Raw genomic sequence first — 18,128 nt, forward strand, 5'->3', positions numbered from 1 at the left:
ATTAAATGATAGTAGAGGTGGAACTGTCAAAAATCTTGGACACACACACACAAAAAAAATCTTGGACACAGAACATGAATGAGTGGAGTTTGTGGAGTGCTAAGAGGTGGGCTAGCCTTAGAAAGCGTCCTGGTTGGGTCCGTCCGCCACCTGGCCATGACAGCACCAGCATCATCTGCAGCACCGTTCCGCCAGGTGTCCACGCTTTGCTGTGGTCGCTGCACAGTGGCCCAAACTGCCTTCCCTGTGAACCTTTCTGATTCGCCACCCAGAGCGGAGTACAGTGCAGACTCCATGAAGCTCAAAGTAATCGTCCACGCTCAGTTCTCTCCCCTGTGACAGTCATTTTTTAAAGCTGTGGTCCACATCTGTGGAAAATGAAAATGAAAAGTGAGATGATCTGTAATCCAAAGTCTGAACAAAATATTAATAAAGATACAAAGGAAATCAGAAAAAGATCCCCTTTAAGACCTGGTGTTACAGCTTCCCAGGTGCTGTTGAAAAGTGCTGTTACATTTTAGAAAAGTTTACTTGAGCAAAACAACATAAATCAAAAACAACTAACAAATTGGGTAGCTACTAGAAGATTCTGAGAACTCCCAACATCGTGATCTGATAGCATCTATAGAAAACACAAAAGTGAGGCATAGAAAACAATTTAATCGACTACAACTTAGTCACCCAAGTGATCGTTTGGGTACAGTTGACTAGTTAATCGGTTATAGCTTAGTTGGTTAATTGACTACAGGGCCTTCTGCAACCAACCAAAACTCAGTCGGTGATTAAATTCTATATTGGTTTGTCTGTCCAAACCCATGGCTTCCCACAAATTTTCTTTCACACACCTGCCTGTTTTTGCGTTTCCTGAGGAGTTCCTGAGGCATCCCCGCCTCGCTGTGCCCTGTGCGTCAGGAGGCCCTTGCCTCCTGAGTGACTCTGGAATGTGTCACTTCACAGTGTGACCTCTGGCTCAGCTCTGATGAGCTGTGTGAGGAAGGAGAGCCAGAGGGAGCCCACTGCCCTCACCCTGACACCAGCTGCTGTGACTCCTCCAAACCTCTTGTGACGGGGTGCCTGCACTGTACCCAGAACCAGGAGCTCCTCGTCCACTGTGTTAAAGCAGCGGTCTTGTGAATTGCTGGACCCCGGGAATTTTAGGTTCTCTAACCTCAAAATCTTCCCTTGAGAAATCTAGAGACATGTGTCTTAAACGTTTTTTAAATAATAATAGCTCAAAGTAAGAAATACATTTTGATCCCCAAATACACACACAGACACACACACACACACACACACACACAATGGTACCTCGGTTTACAAACTTAATTTGTTTTACGGTTTGGGGGAATATGGCCACACTTGTGTTTGTGGGGGGAAGATGGCTGTGGTCGTCACCTGATGTGGAGTTTGTGAACAGAAGCAAAATTTTGTTGAATGCTTTTGTTTGAGAACAAATTCTTTCCAAACAGAAGTGTTCATGAACCAAGGCATTACTGTGTGTGTGTGTGTGTGTGTGTGTGTGTGTGTAAAACTGAAAACTTTCACAGTACCTACCAAAGCAGTGCTAATGACACACTATTTTTTTAATGCTGAGCTTGACCAGCATTTTAAAAAACTGAGGGCCGGGGATTTAGCTCAGTGGTGCTGCTGCCTGCTGCGCAAGCGCAAGGACCTGAGTTCTATCCCCGGTACCAAAAAAAAAAAAAACTAAATTGATAGTGACCCCACTGATGGCTCAAGATCTGTGGTTTAGAAAACACTGGTCTCAGGTGTTTGATTCATTTACTTATTTCTGTAATTTCAAAAATGCCTTGAGGCGGTGAGTCTGCGAGCTTGGCAGCCGTTTCCAGAGTCCTCCATGCTGACGTCGCTGCTCCGAAGAGCCAAGCAGCTCGCTGACGCACCTCGGCCCAGGCCTGCGCCCTGGAGAGCCAGCCGGTCGTCTCCTGAAGCGCTGTGCTCTCGAAGCAGCATTTGTCAGCCCAGCGCCTCTGCTGAGAGATGTCTCTTTTCTACAGAAACAGCAACAATAATATCTTAAGTTCTGCCCCGTCTTTCTGCAGGGTGCGCCGATCTCCAAGCCCTGGACACAATGCAGCCGGCTGAGAGGAAGAGACAGGGCTACATCCATGAGCTGATTCAGACGGAAGAGCGGTACATGGACGACCTGCAGCTGGTCATCGAGGTGAGCAGCTGTCGCCGACCGGCGCGGGAGCGCCTGCTGTCCCACGGCGGACGCCAGGCGCCAGCCTCCTGGCTCTCACTCCGGGAGCGGAAGCGAGGCCTCGCTTCTTCCTGTCTCCTCTCGCGGTGCTGGGAGTCGAAGCCAGGAGCTCACACACGCTAGGCCCAGGCTCCCAAGCTTCACCTCCAGGTAGGCGCGCTCACAGCGTGCGGATCCCAGCGGCCCTCACGGCTTCACCATGCTGTCGGCAGCGAGTGGGTCGCGGTGGTGCTGGAGGAGCGAGGAGCTGGTGAGGGCGTCGTCTCTGTCCCCCAGCTCGGCTCGCTCGAGAGCAGAGAACCAGCGGACATGGAAATGCCCAAGTTGTTTGTGGGGAGCCCATCAAAGAGGGACGGGAACAGAGTATGTGTAAAGGCCCCAGCCGGACTCGACCTCACACTTCTGCCTCTCTGTATTTCCTCCGCTGCTTTGGCACCTGGCTGGAATTTTCCACTCTGTCATTTCCAGAGGAATTAACGGTAAAGCAGTGGAAGTGCTCACTGATGTTTGTGTCACTTGAGAAAACCTACAAGGAGTGAATTGTAAACTATTTCCCAGATGCTTCATATTTACTGTTTGTTTGCGCCTGCTGTGACCAGTGACCTCTACGGTGGTTGCAGCCGTCTGAGAGTAGCTTCTTACAGTGGATTCTGTTTGAGTGAACAAAGGCAGACTTTATAGTTACCATACTTTGGTTTCCATGGCTCTGGGTTCCCAGTAACTGTGCCGAGGCCCTCAGGTGAGGAGAACAGTTATATAAGAAAGCTCCTGAGGAGGGTGAGGGTCTCTACAGGCCCAGCAGCTGCGGTGTACACCTGGCCGTGCCCTTACTGGTGGAGCTGAGCAGAGGCCTGGCCTGGTCGCTCTCTGCCCTAAAGGCAGCCTGGGTCCTGGGGTGTGCACAGCGCGCCTGCTCCACCACACCCTGCCCTGTGCCTCCCGGCTAGGGACCCCCATCTTCCCCCCAGCCTGAGAGCTCCGTGACAGCAGGGACCGTCTGCCCTTCACCCGGGTCCCGAGACAGCCTGGCCCTCTGTGGTCCTGAGTGGATTAGATGTTTGGGTCTGCACGTCTCTGGCAGGACCACTGGCCGAGAGCCCATGTCGTCATCATTTCCCTGTGAGTGTCAGCCTGTGGGGTAAGAGTGGCCGTGGAAGTCTCTGGCTCGAGGTCAGAAGGTGCGCAGACAATTGCATGCCCACCCCAGGCCCCCGCCTCACCGCAAGGGCCTTGGTTCTTCCCACTCTGCGTCCCTTGTGGAATGTGGTAGGGGTGAGAAGCTGCGTTCCCGGAGGGCCCACCCTTCCATTCCCTTCACTTCCCTCACTGACCCAGCACAGATGCTGCGGGAAGAAAGAAAAGTGGCATAGAGCGGTGAATAAGGAGGAACTGGACAACCAGCCGCATACCCGCCTTCAGCGGCAGCCTCCAGCAAATGGGGTTCTGGGGCTGCTCTGGATATACGAGCCTCGGGCATCTGGGTCTCATTTGGAGCCACAGTGCTCCCTTGGCGGGAGTGTCCACGTCTAGAGTCCAAGACTCCCCCTGCAGCTCAGCTCGCTCACATCACCGCGTGAGAAGCAGTGTGGCAGAGACTAGAGATGAAAGAGAAAGCGCCTGTGCCCCAGGGGTTCACAGGCCTGCTGGAGACAGGCAGAGTGGGGTGCAGCGAGGGCTGGGCCCTGGAGGCCCGCGTCTTGCTGAAGATGTGCCAGCCAGGTTCGGGAAGCAGAGGGGCGGAGCCGGGTACAGAGGGCCAAGGGACCTTCGAGTTGTCCGGTGTGGCTGGCAAGCCGGGTTCCTGAGCTCAGCGGGGGTCGTCTCACAGGTGTGGACCTCAGGGAGCTCACATCTCCTGCTGCCAGTGGGGAGCCCTTGAGCAGTCTCAACAGGAGGCAGTGTGTCCGTGGTGGTTATTTTGGAAAGATCACTATGAGAAGAGCTGTTGCAGAGAACAGTATTTCCTCAAGGCTTTTAAAGCCACTCCCTGGGGTCGTGTTGTTTAGTGGGGACTTGGACTTAGAATCAGAGGGAGTGGTGTTTTGGTTCTGGCTCCCCAGTGCTCCAGCTTTGTGACTCTGTAGGCTCTGTCGCCTTTACTCTTCGGCACCATTGAGCTCACCCCCATCACCTGTGAAGCTGAGTGAGGATGCGTGTGCTGTTTGCGTGTGCAGCGGTACGGACCGAGAGCAGCGTGATTTCCCCTCCGGCAGCCAGCCCCTCACTCCACCTCTGCTCGAGGTCGACCCTGGGCAGCGTCAGTCGCCACTGGACTTCTCAGGCTGTCCGAAAACTCCACGTGCTCAGCCTGGCTGGAGTCCAGCCCCCACATTTCTGCGAGGTCTTACAGCACTCAGATGCTTTGTGGCGGGGCTGTTCAGCCTTCTTGGTGTCCCTCTGGGACAGGGCAGAGAAGCCCCTCTGCAGGAGGAGAAAGAATCAGTTTTGATCAGAGCTCAGAGAGCGGAACAGTAGGGAAATTGTGCAGTCTAAAATGTACAGTCCTCATTATGCTTTTTTAGAAGTACCCAGACCTCCAAAGTTTGAATGTATGAACACATAGATTTAGACCATGCCTAGGGTGTATGTCCACGCCGCAGCTAATTTGTTTCTCCTCTGTTTTGAACCTAGGTTTTTCAGAAGCGGATGGCGGAGTCAGGCTTTCTCACAGAAGGAGAAATGGCCTTGATCTTTGTTAACTGGAAAGAGCTCATCATGTCCAACACAAAGCTGCTGAAGTGAGTCATGAGCGTCCCTGGTCGTCACAGCTGTTTTTTATCCCCTCAGGCTTTGCATTCTATTCTCATTTTGTGAAATGCTCCATAACCACAATACATCATTATTGAGCAAAATAAAGAAACAGAACAAAGAAAATACTTTACACCAAGACAAAATTAAATCATCAAACAAGCAGTATACTAATGTATGGTGCTAAGACCTGTGATTCTAAGATGTGGCTCTGGCAGGAGGCGAAAGAGCAACAAAAAGAGGAGCTGCAGCTCAGGGCCAGACGCCACCATCCAGTCTGGCAGCCGCTAACCCCGCATGAAGTCCCACACTTGAGTCGCTTTCTGTCCCTCTTCCTGCGAGGACAGAGGCCCAGGCCCAGATGGGGAGTCCCGGCCGACAGTGCCCTCTACCTCTGCCCAGGCCTCTTTGGCTCCCGTGCCCTTTTCTTCCCTCACACACTGGGAATTTCCTTCTTCTTGGCTCAGTTAAATTGGTTATAATTTTTCAGAAGAAACTGCTTTCCGGGGTTAAAATGATACCAAAGCAGTTCTAAAGGCCAGTGACAGTCGTGTGCGTAGGCTTCATTTTCTTTTTCTCCTTGGCCAGCATTCTCCTTGGCTTGGCTTGGCCAGCACAGCTTTGGCTCCGCTGTTTCCTTTTCCTCCTGGCCTTCCCCTCCCAGGGTGGTGTCACTACCATGGGTCACCCTGGCACTCATCTTTTACTTGCCGAGAACATTTGCTGAGAAACAGGTGAGAATGTGTCATCCGCAGGGCCTTGCGGGTCCGGAAGAAGACCGGGGGTGAGAAGATGCCCGTGCAGATGATCGGGGACATCCTTGCAGCCGAGCTGTTCCACATGCAGGCTTACATCAGGTTCTGCAGCTGTCAGCTGAACGGAGCAGCTCTGTTACAGCAGAAGACAGATGAAGACGGAGAATTCAAAGACTTTTTAAAGGTAACTCTACCCTGGGCCTCACAGGTGTCTGCAGGAGGAGCAGGTAGGCCAGCTGGGCCTGGGGCAGCAGTGTCCTGGCCTGTGAGGCAGTCTCAGCAGCAGAGGCAGCTGCTCCTGGCAGTGTCCAGAGAAAACACAAATTCGGCAGAGGGACTTGGTAGCATGGTGCTGCCTCCTGACCTGACTGTTCACGGCACTAGGACAGTGATTTCTCCTATCAAATAGAATTGGTGGGTGTGTGTTTGGTTGGCTAAGTTTTTGAGACAGGGTCTCACTATACAGTTCAGGCTGGCCTTGAACTCACTATGTAGTGGGCTGGGGATTTAGCTCAGTGGTTTCGCCGCCTGCTGTGCAAGCGCAAAGACCCAAGTTTGATCCCTGGTACCAAAAAAGAAAAAAAAACAGTTAAGAACTCACTATGTAGTCCAGGCTGACCTCAGACTTAGGGCAATCCTCTGGCCTCACCCTCCTGAGGGCTAGGATTACAGGCGTGCACCACCATGCCTGTCCTGTTTTTTTGTTTTTTAAGCAGACTTACCTGCTACTTTATTTTCTCAAAGAAATATTTAGAATGTCACTTTCTTCATTTTGTAAATTATATTTATTTAATAACCTTCTTAGTCCAGAAAGAAGACAGCTTACTTAAATGGATAAAATGTAACAGGGTAGGATAATTCCTAACCTATATGTGATCCTACACATACACCAGAAATGCGCACAGGTGTCATTGAGGCTCCCAAAACCCAAAACAAAAAAGAAGGGTCCATTCCATAAAGCATTAGTCACAAATTAAACGAGAGAAATAAAGCTAGAACTGTATTCAGAAAGAGAACACTGTGTAGACGAGTATGTAATGAATTGCTGACTTCCTTACATCACAGCAACGAGCTTCACACAGCTTGTTATTGGACTAGAGGGCCACGTTGGGAGAAGTCATTTTCACTAATGTTCAGTAATACAGACTGTTGTACACATGTTAAAAGGGCAAGGGAAGTGAAAATTAAATCCGCTTTCTTGGGTTTTTTAACATTTCCTTATGCTTCTTTTTGTTCATGAAATATTGTGACCTGTTATTACACAGTGACATCAGTCTCTTAAGGGGCAATGCATAATTTAATATTGTCATTACCAAATATTAGTAAAATAATTCAGCATAAAATATAAGATGTTCAGACAGAGAATAAAAATTCCAAAAGGAAAATAGAGAAGACAATAAAGTTAAAAGCACAAATTATATCAATATATCCAAGAACTAGATTAATAAAATATAACTTGGGTAAAACAAATAGAAAAAAACACAAACAAGTAATGATAAGAATGAATATATAGATCTCTCTTACAGGTTATATAATTAAAAACTACACACTAATAAACATAAAAGCATTAACAAAAATTATAATTTTCTACCAAAAATTGAAAGCTGGTTCCTGATTCCTGAAAACTGGTTTCATAAGAATACAAAATCTGGGGCCGGGGATTTAGCTCAGTGGTTGCTCAGCTTGCTGCCTCGCAAGCATAAGGTCCCAAGTTTGATCCCCGGTACCAGAAAAAAAAAAGAGTAAAAAATCTGAAGATACTGTTAACCGAGGAGGTTGAAAAAATTATCTCACAGAGGAGCCATGTTCATCTGATGGATGTAATGGTGAATTATTTCAACTATAAAGGAATAGATTGTTCCAAATTATATAAACTGTTACAAATCATAGAAAAAAATACAACAACCACTAATTCATTCTACCAGGCAACAACAGCCCTGGCCCTAACGCCTGTTTCTGAATTTGTATTTAACTATAAAAAGTTTTTCAGTTAAATATAAAGTTTTTACTCAATTAAAGTAACAGTTCGCATAATTAAGCATTATCTGAGGAGTCCATCACCACCTACTGGGAGATGATTCATGCCTACAATAAGGCAGCTGCCAGGGATTTAGCTCAGTGGTTCCGGCGCCTACCTCAAAAGTGCAAGGTCCCGAGTTCGATCCCCAGTACCGAAAAAACCAAAACAAAAACAACAAGTCAGCTGCCGAACTCCCTCCCGGCTCCAGGGGCTGTGTGACCGGGAAGTTACCCACACATTGTAAGCAAAAAAATAATCAGACAGAGCTTTTTAAGGACTCCAGAGAGCAGCACATCATGGCCTTCAGGACACAGTCACTGTGCTTTTCCTTGTGAGGATCTTGGATGCAAATGGGTCCAGGATGAGTCATGGAGGACATGACCTTCAGGGGTGAGAAGTGTGGGAGGCGAAGTAGCCTAGAAAGAAACTAGAAGAAACCTAGAAACCACAATCGTAGAAATAAAACTTAATCCAAATATTTAGGTGAATGCAGGATTACTAGCATCTGTGTTTTAAAATAATTGCTAACAGAATTTAAAATAAGATAAGTAATTTGTCATATAAGACATTTTTTAATTTTCCAAGTGATAATGTAAATAGGATGTCAACAACATTATAATTACAGCAATAATAAAAATGTTTACACAAGCACAAGGTCCCAAGTTCGATCCCCAGTACCAAAAAAAAATAATGTTTACAGTCTCATAACGAAAAGCAAGGTGTTGATTACATCAAAAGGCAAAATCCAGGGAATAAAGTTCAATACTAGAGCACTTGCTTAGCATGCATAAGGCCCTGGGTTCAGTCCCCAGCACCACAAGAAAAAAAAGGAGGTGGGAGGAGCAAAATCTAGCAATAACCAGTATCCCAAAAAGATACTTTTAAAACTTCACGAAGTATAGAAGTGAAAGCATGAAGATGCTTATTATAGCAGCATAGAGATCAATATAGTTACAGATGTACACAGAAAGGGCAGTTTTACTGTCCAAAGTGGAGAAATGACTATAGTACATGCATTTTTTATTAAGTTTATTGGTACATTTTAGGTATACCTCATGATCACATTCATCATTGGGAATTTGTACCTGTACATGATATATCTAGGTTCTTATTTTTTCCCTTTCCCCTTCCCTCCCTTCAACCTCTTCACCCCTCCCTATTTTATTTTGGTACCAGAGATCGAACTCTGGTCCTTGCGCTTGCACAGCAGGTGGTGAAACCACTGAACTAAATCCCTGGCCCCTTCTTTTTTTTAATTTTTCTTTCCCTTCTTTCCTTTCCCCTGCTCCACCGCCCCCCCCAGCTCCCCGTCCCCTTTGACCATTTTCTTCCTATTTCACAGTATCTATTATACATCTTGATCCTTATTTACACTCTCCATTTCTCACACCAGAGAAACAATTCAGTATTTACACATGTCCGTCCTGTTTATTTCACTTAAGAGGATGGCCTCAAGGTGCATCCATTTAGCTATAAATGTCTCTAGTTTATCTTAGCACATGCATTTTAAGCAATTAAATGTCGTCATCCTGGAGTACTAGCTCCTCTCTTGAGGTGCTGCTAGTACTGGGAGTAGAAGCAAATGAGATGAGGTCATTGACCTCCTAGCATTCGCAGTCTGATGGGAATGGAGACACCTAACACACGGTGCTTCTGCCTGAATTATTCGGGGCTGGTGTGGTGCGTGCTAACAGCAGCCAGAGAAGGTCAAGCAGGGGAGGGAAGGTGTCCAAGGCCGGAGCCTGTCCAAGGCCGGAGCCTGACCAAGGAGGGGAGCATGAGCTGAACCTAGGAGATGAGCGTCAATGGACCACATGAAGAAAGGGCCACAGGGACAGCACAGCAAAGGCATGTTCATTACCTGGTGCACACAGCCGCTCTGTAAATGGCAGCGATTGTTTCTAATGCAGTAAGGACAGTAGCATCCCCAGTGGGTGTTACTGACATGGAGACAGCTTTGGGACATCAGGTAAGGAGGTGCGAGACATGGCCAGGGTGGAGCTCCGGAGAACATCTGGGTGTGGGCTGAGGGCATCTGAGCAGCAGCTGCGTTAGAGTGGGTGGAGGTGACAGAGAAAGCCCATGAGATGGGGAGGCAGCCAGGAGAGAGCTAGGAAGGACAGCCACACATGCCGCCAGCAGTGCATGAGAATGGCCGAGAAGCAGCCGCTGGACTTGGCACATGAGCTGAGAGGCTCCTGCTGTTAACCTGACAGTGTGTTGTTCTGGATCTTGAGTCAATAAAAGAAATTTGAAATCTAAAAAGTGTTCAAAGGCAGGAGTATGGCCAGTGTTTCCAGTGACTTAATGAGGGCCAGGATTTTCTCACGGGCCTCTCCATTGTGCTGCAGAAGCTGGCGTCGGACCCTCGATGTAAAGGGATGCCCCTCTCTAGCTTCCTGCTGAAGCCCATGCAGAGGATCACCCGCTACCCCCTGCTCATCAGAAGTGTGAGTGCTCCGGCCGGCGGTGCCCCCCGACTAGGACCAGGGCCCCTGAGCTGCACGGAGGCCAAGAGCTGAGCGAGCTCCCAGGGTGCCCGCCCAGCCTTGCACCCCAGTGCCCACAGACCAGGCTCCCCTGTGTGTGCGCACGTGCGTGTTTGTGTGCATGCAAAGGAGCACACGTGTACAATCTGCAGGGTAGAAGCCTTCAAGTGGAAAATAGAGGCGGCATCTGATGTCACTTGGGTAACCTGCTACACTCCTTCCCACAAACTACCCAGCATCCACTGTCACAGTGCACTTGTTTGTACACAGTCTCAGCCCCTGCATGTGTGTAGCTGCGGAAGCTGTCTGAACCCCAGAGGTAGTGGAGTGCCCCGCTAGCATAGCCTGGGCTCCTGTCTGTCTGCTGAGATCCGAATTCATGTGGCACCTGAGCGCCTTTAGCCAGGTGTCCCAAGGGTCACCACCTCAGGGCTCCTTGACATTGCTCTGCAGCTCGCAGCTGACCCTCCACCTGAGTCCCTCTGTCTTCCCACACAAGCCCTGTGGGCATCTCGAGGCATAATTATATTGTGGATAATTATCCCACAAATTAATGATAAAATTTACAGGAAAAACAGCAGGAATAACGGAAGATTATTGATTATTTCTTGACTTTTGGTTTGTTAGCTTTGTGAACTCAGCGTAGACACCATGTTACAGCTGCCTGTGCAAACTGGCCGCTCGTACACATCAATCGCGGGCCCTTCACTGAAAGGTGGGGCAGACATGTTTCAGAATTTAGACTGTAACTTATGACACCCAAGCAAAACCTGGGGCAGCACTTTTAACAAAATAGTAACCAAATACTAACATCCCTGCAGTGACATGAATAATCACTGAAAGTAAAACAAATACTGTTCAGGTCAGGTTTGCCACCAAATGAGTAACACATAAACACTTGAGGCCTTCGGGCTTTTTTGCATTGTAAACAAAGGGCTGTGGAGCAGTCTGGCTACAGCACACTAGCCCAGACAGGGACAGCACAGGGCTGTATTCTGGCCTCTGTTTACCTGTAGCGTTAGTACTTTGCAATCGCTTCAGAATGAACTCAGTGCATGTTTCCTGCATGCCAACGATGTGACTTTATTGTATGTCTTCTGTGGCAGAGGACTCAGTGCTTTCATCAGATTGTTCACAAGGGTGGGGACACCCCGTTGCTAGTCAGCAAGGTAACATACTTGTCACATCGGAAGCCCATCTGTACTGAAGGCCCATTGAGTTCAGTTGCTGGGGGATAGACAGGCACCCTGTGCTGTAGGGCTGATTACCAGGGCCCAGGGAGACAGCAGCGGATCCGTACCTGCCGGGCCCCACAGCTGTGAGGGGTCAGTAAGCATGGGTGGTCAGGTGGGTTGAAAGGCCAGGCGCTCCCTTGATGCCTGTGCTGTCCCCCAGATTCTGGAGAACACCCTGGAGAGTCACGTGGACCATTCCTCCCTGAAGCTGGCCCTTGAGCGGGCAGAGGAGCTTTGCTCTCAAGTGAACGAAGGAGTTCGGGAGAAGGAGAATTCAGACCGACTGGAGTGGATGCAGGCACACGTGCAGTGTGAGGGCCTCGCAGAGGTGAGGCTGTGCTGACCCGGGCGGGCCCCAGCTTCACACACACACACACACCCGTGTGCATGGTCCACACCTGGCTCACCCTGTGTTTGCTCCCGGGCCTGCCCTACACAGACACCATTGGGTTGTCATCTTCCTGCTGGTAAAGAGACAGCTGGGGTTTTGTTTTGAATGCTTTGAATTTGACTGGTAGTCGGTGTTCTGTGGATGGAAGTACCGATTTCCACCGGGCCACCCAGAGCTAGGTGACTGGATTCCCGCCGCCTTCCCACCTCCGAGATTCTGCCGGGGAACCGTCAGGCCTGCCCGGGATGCTGGAGTGGTTGCCGCTGGGACTTACAAAGGGACATTTTCTTTCTCGTCCAGCAGCTTATTTTCAACTCCCTCACCAACTGCCTGGGGCCCCGAAAGCTTCTGCACAGCGGGAAATTGTACAAGACCAAGAGCAACAAGGAGCTGCACGGATTTCTCTTCAATGACTTCCTGCTTCTCACCTACATGGTTAAGCAGTTTGCTGTTTCCTCTGGCTCGGAGAAACTTTTCAGCTCCAAGTCCAACGCTCAGTTCAAAATGTATAAAACGGTGAGCACTGCGGGTCCAGCCGGGGACCTCCCCCGCGCCTGTCTGTGCTCCCGGACTCTGCACCTGGCCCCGGTGGCTCCTGCTGCCCGTGCCACCTCCCCAGGGAGGGCGGCTTTGGCCCCGCTCAGGAACACCTGCCCCGTGCTCACCTCTGCCCGAGGAGACCGCAGGCCCAGCCCGCCCGGCTGCTCCGCCCGCCGGCATCTCACAGCCTGTTTGGCCCGGATTCTTTCAGCCCATCTTCCTGAACGAGGTCCTGGTGAAGCTGCCCACAGACCCTTCCAGCGACGAGCCCGTCTTCCACATTTCCCACATCGACCGGGTCTACACCCTGCGGACGGACAACATAAACGAGAGGTCAGTGCTGCCGGGCGGCCGCCCGCCCCGGCCAGGGGATCCGCGAGCCCCCGCTGCCCGGCGGGCCCTGCCCAGTCCGCACTCCGCACCCCGCACCCTGGCGCCCTAAATGGTCAGGAGCTGGCTTTAGAAGTGCTCAGCTCATCCTCGGTTCCGGGTCTGACCGGAAGCTTGCTGAAGCTGAGGTTCGCAAAAGAGGGGTGTGCGGGGCCGTGGGGCCGCGTGGAGCGCCCATGGCCGCGCTCTGCTTCCCCCAGGACGGCCTGGGTCCAGAAGATCAAGGCGGCCTCGGAGCAGTACATCGACACGGAGAAGAGGAAACGCGAGAAGGCCTACCAAGGTGCGGGCCGAAGGGGAGGGTCGGCGGTGAGGCTAGGCGGTGGCCCCGGGCCTGGGCGCCACTCCGGGATCCCCTCGCTGCCCGTGCCCCTCAGCTCCACTTCCTGGGCTGGAAACACTGCCCCTCTCCCCAGCGCTGCCTCCACCCCGGCCGTCGGGGCCTCCCCAGCCTCCACCGCCTGCAGGTCCTCGCCTGCTTCTGGACCCGATCTCACCCTGAGGGTCCTCCTAACCGCCTCCCCGACCTGCTGGCTTCATCTCCCTCCCCAGCTCTTACCCTGTCTGGGGATTCGGCCCTCCTCCCAGTGTCCTGGTCCCAGTGCCTCCTGACGCCCTGCCCGCTGCTGCCCTGCCCCAGCCTCCTCCCAGCAGTCAGCCTGCCCTCTGCCCTCCTCTCGGCTTCTGCCGGGCCTTTCCTCTCCAGTGGGAGAGCAGTCCGTCCCCTCCGCTTCTGGGCGTGCTCTTCATAGAGCTGCTGCTCTCTTAGGACACCTCTCCTTGCTTAAGGACAGGGTTCTCTCCCAAAGTAATCCCAGCCTTACTGTTACTCGGCCCATTGCCCACATGGTAGGCACCCTGATAAGCTTCCTTGTTCATGCTCCCCGTCCATCCCAGAGCACCCCAACACACACACACACACACAAAAATTCTTCCATTCTACAGCCTCTGAGTCAGACACTGGCTCCTCCTCGTTGCCTTCCCTGACACCTGATCAGCATGACTTCCGCCTGGCAGCCCTGCTGGGCTTGAGTCTGCATCTAACTCCGGACTTGGTCCTCCGTAGCTTGTTTAAGTCCCCCGAGTCCCTCTTTCTGCTAACTCCTCCCCGTGCAGAGCCCGGCATGACTTGGGCCCAGCGGGCTCCATAGTTCCATGTTGATCGTGTCCTCTGTCTCTGTAGAACAGATCTGCCAGTTCAGGGTGGCTCAGTACTAACCTCTGTCAAGCGTCCCTGCCACCCTGGGAGTGTGACTAGAACTGCCACAGCCCCCACGTTCTCACCTCCTGGACCCCAAGCTCCACCTCTGTTGTCAGTCTCAGCTGTACCCAGGCCTTCCCCCAGCCTCCCCACAGCAGAGGGTCCCGAGCCACCTCCACCTGCCCTGCCTGTCCCCACCTCGAGGCCACCCTAACCCCTCCAGTCCTGCCTAGGCTTCTGGCTGCAGTGTCTGCAGCTCTTTGTTTTTTTATTCAGGTTTCTCTTACTTTGTTCTGTATTCCTGAAAGGTATGTGTAAATCAACTTTTGCTAACTGAATGTTGTTTCAATGATACTTTAAAAGCCTGCTATTGAAAATCAGTGATTGAATCATTTCATAACAAATATGTGATCTTTTAATTTGTCAAAGGTATAAATCAGTTTTCCATGAGTTTTGCCTACCATCATTATCGATACATACCATTCTGCATTTGTCCAAGTGTTCAGTTCCGTGGACATTTATCGGCTACTTACTGTGTGCCAGGCTCAGAACTTCAGGGATTGGGCCTGTAGGGACGAGTAAGGCCCAGCCCTGCCTTGAGGGAACCGGAGGGCTCATTTAGAAATGGAGATGTGCGCACAGATGAGCCTGGACCATGTGCTTGGAACTCAAAAAGTTCACAGCTCACCAAGCATCTTTCTTTAACCTACTTAACTAAATTTCACCTTCACCAAGCTAGTGTGAGCCCTCTGGCTCCTATCTGTCTGTATTGAAAGCATTCTGAGTAGAACAAGACCTTAAATAAAACTGCGTTCTAAATTGAAATGTTTACTTAAATGTAACTGGAAGTTTGGTAAATGGTTTAGACTTGAGTATCTGATGTTTACATTTTGACCCTGCCACTAGAAAGCTCTGTGTTGAGTACATTATGGTCCCTTCTAGCCTCAGTTTTTCTCTTCTATGAAATGGGGAGCTACAATTTAAATATTTTTTATATAAAAGCATATGCCTAGCACATTGAAAGTATCCTATAAATGTTACTTGCTAGAAAGTGCTGAACGGATATCATGTATCATTTTAAAATATTACTATTTACTAAGCAATTGAGGGGTTAATACATTGAGGAATAAAAGAGTCATTACAGAACATGTCAGGCCCTGTGGGCCGTGGGCTGCTAGAGGGTCAAGGGTAGTGGACACAGGAGCGGAGAGCTCTGGGCATTGGCTGTGCAGTTGCCCTGGAGCCTGAAGTACGAGTAGGGTGCTGATGGGCAGAGATGCCGAGCAGGGCTTCTTAGCAGGTGGCACAGCCTGGGAAAAGGCACCGAGCAGCCAGGTACTGGGAACTGAGGTCCAGTGCAGGGGCAGATGAGGGTGTTGTGTTTTCTGAGAAAGACAGAGCTGGGGATGTAGCTTAGTGGTAGAAAGTGTTCTTTAGCAGGAACAAGACCCTGGCTTCAATCCCCAGCATCAAAAACAAAAAAGTACCAAGAGAGACTGTGAGGGTCTCCAGCTCAGTGTCATCCCTGGGCTGCCCACGTCTCAGAGAAGGAATTAATGGAACCTGTCTTCCTGTGCTGCAGCCCGCTCTCAGAAGACTTCGGGCATTGGGCGTCTGATGGTGCATGTCATTGAGGCGACAGAGTTAAAAGCCTGCAAACCAAATGGTAAGTGCCCACATCAGCAGATGTCCTAATGCCCCACCCTTCGCTCCTAACCCTCCTGAACACTGAACGAAGGGATGCTTCCTAAAAGTCAGTGTTTCTTGTGCCACTCAAAGAGTGGCAAGCTATTCTATTAGATCAGGGTCATTGCTCTGGCTCCCCAGCAAGCGAGCACCAGTGGCTGGCTTCCCGAGTGCCGCATGGCGAAGCACTAAGAAGCCTGCACCAGCACTTGCCCAGCTCATGGGGTGGGGAGGCCTGGAGCTTGAGCTCACAGCTGCTCCCCAGGGTAAGCACGGGGAACCTGGAGGCTGAACTGCCCAGCCACAGGCGAATGTGGCCCACCGACCAGTGGCTCTGCTGCCATGGCCCCCAGTGAAGCGGCATGGTGGACCCTGCTTCCACTCGGGCATGGCCTGTTGGTCATTTGTTTTACCTACTGTGCCATGCGTCTGTGGTTTGTTTCTGCTCAGGAAAGAGCAATCCATACTGTGAAGTCAGCATGGGCTCCCAGAGCTACACTACCAGAACCCTCCAGGACACTCTAAACCCCAAATGGAACTTTAACTGCCAGTTCTTTGTCAAGGATCTGTACCAAGATGTGCTGTGTCTCACTATGTTTGACAGAGACCAGTTTTCTCCAGACGGTAAGTATAACTTGGGTAGGAGGCTTAAAGGTGTTCCCAGTTGACTAGGATCTATGGTCTGGACCCAAGGTGCTTGGCCAGTGTGTGCCCTTCGACACCTACAGGAAATGACACGGGGCTGTCTTGGCAGCAGCAGGTTGCTGCCAATCCCTGGGGAGGGAACAGCCTCACATGTATTTCAGGGCTTTGACCCCAGTCATTAGACACACTGTGCTGAAAGACTAGAACACTGGTCTCAGAACAGAGACTGAAGTCCACATAGGCAGCTGCTCTGAGGTGAATCTGCTGCCATTATGCACACATCCACTCAGAATCCAGCCTTCTGTACACCAGAAGTTATTTGCTTTGGATTTGGGCATTTTCTTAGTTACTTTTCCTCTTGCTAAGACAAAATACCCAACACCCAAAGTTGAAGGAGTAAAGGTTCATTTCAGCTCACAGTTTGTAGAAGTTTCAGTTTATAGTTGGCTGGCTCCAATGCAGGGCGGCGTGACAGAGGAAAAACAGTCCATGGCTGGGCAGCCAGAAGGCAGCAAGCAGTGCAGTAGCAAGCAGCAAGCGACAACAACAGCCCTCTTTCTGTCCCTTATATTCTAACCAGGCTACCCGTAGAGCGGGTAGCACTCACACAAGCAGGGTGGGGCACCCTTAATCCTAGCATTACACACTCTAGATCCAGCCAACTCCGAAAAGCCCCACCTATGACCACATGAGGCTTTGGGGGGACAGCTAGACACAAGTATTAACAGATGTTTTATGAGTCCTGTTTGAGACATTCTTCCTGAGGTAGTTTTAAACAACTTTATAAAGAACAAAGACTTTTGACTCTCATATGATGTTTATTTGCCAGATTTCCTGGGTCGTACTGAAGTTCCACTGGCAAAAATTCGAACAGAACAAGAAAGCAAAGGCCCTACCACCCGCCGACTCCTGTTGCATGAGGTCTCCACCGGGGAGGTCTGGGTCCGATTTGACCTGCAGCTTTTTGAACAAAAAACTCTCCCATAGGGGACTCAAGGACAGCACCAGAGGATCTGCTCCAGGGCTGGGGCTGGAGAGTAGTAGACTGCTCTCCTGGGTCTGAGAGCATCACGCGGCTTCATCCATCACAAAGCCACGCATGCTGGGCCTATATTTTATTGCACACTAAACTGCTAGCAATCTATGCAAACGTGATCTTTCCTATAAACCCCAGTGCAGTGCCTTGTACTAGTGTTAACAGTCCCGCTGTGTTCTGATGCCAGGTTTCCATTTTCAGGGCTATAAAAGTATTATGTGGAAATGAGGCATCAGACCACCAGACCTTACCGCTTGGCAAATGTGCCCACTGTGGAGTGGTTTGGTGACGCTGGAACCATTCCTCACTGTGACCTCTGCGGGTCACAGCACTCAGGAGACAAAGGGCTGGGATGAAATGCTGCAGCCTGGTGCTCTCGCAGCCTGATGGTGGAATAGTGTCTACTTGTGCACTGAAAACAACCAGAAACTTGATCATTTTATTCTTGACTAGATTCTCTGCTAAGACAATATAGTTTTAAATATAAGGGGGAAAGCTTGATATACTTTAAATACTGTGAACTCTAATAATGTGGAAAATATTTTTCAACTTTAATTTTCTGAACTATAAATTATTTATGTAAATTCCTTGTTTTGCATATTTCATAGGACATGCATCATTAAGCTTTATCATTGCCAATATGTACAGAAAGAGAATAAAAACAAAAATTTATGAATGTAACTTCTTTCAAAGCATTAGTTTCTATGTGAAAGGTTTGGTTGTTTTTTTTTCCAGTACTGGGGATTGAACTCAGGACCTTGAACTTGC

The 18,128-nt window shown here is 50.1% G+C and overlaps 1 protein-coding gene across 7 annotated transcripts in view; it reads left to right on the forward strand.

Annotated features, from left to right (window-relative positions):
* Positions 1 to 18,034, forward strand: part of Itsn2 (intersectin 2) — a 148,195-nt gene extending 130,161 nt beyond the window's left edge. For 3 of the 7 annotated variants that reach the window (XM_087216602.1, XM_087216603.1, XM_013070100.3), the window contains exons 30-40: positions 2,064 to 2,185; positions 4,856 to 4,962; positions 5,728 to 5,911; positions 10,099 to 10,197; positions 11,632 to 11,799; positions 12,163 to 12,378; positions 12,614 to 12,735; positions 12,993 to 13,075; positions 15,576 to 15,659; positions 16,130 to 16,303; positions 17,154 to 17,928. In XM_087216602.1, coding sequence (XP_087072728.1) covers positions 2,064 to 2,185; positions 4,856 to 4,962; positions 5,728 to 5,911; positions 10,099 to 10,197; positions 11,632 to 11,799; positions 12,163 to 12,378; positions 12,614 to 12,735; positions 12,993 to 13,075; positions 15,576 to 15,659; positions 16,130 to 16,303; positions 17,154 to 17,311 — 1,517 coding nt within the window. In that variant the 3' untranslated portion in view covers positions 17,312 to 17,928. Of the gene's footprint in view, positions 1 to 2,063; positions 2,186 to 4,855; positions 4,963 to 5,727; positions 5,912 to 10,098; positions 10,198 to 11,631; positions 11,800 to 12,162; positions 12,379 to 12,613; positions 12,736 to 12,992; positions 13,076 to 14,269; positions 14,302 to 15,575; positions 15,660 to 16,129; positions 16,304 to 17,153 lie in introns of those variants that run through there. The other 4 variants (XM_013070102.3, XM_087216605.1, XM_013070103.3 and 1 more) reach the window with 4 other exon arrangements.
* The last annotated feature ends 94 nt before the right edge of the window (positions 18,035 to 18,128 follow it).

Source organism: Heterocephalus glaber, unplaced genomic scaffold (genome assembly GCF_053883595.1).
Source record: "Heterocephalus glaber isolate CG9 unplaced genomic scaffold, H.glaber_assembly_v1.0 deba00001457, whole genome shotgun sequence".
Lineage (NCBI taxonomy): Eukaryota > Metazoa > Chordata > Mammalia > Rodentia > Bathyergidae > Heterocephalus > Heterocephalus glaber.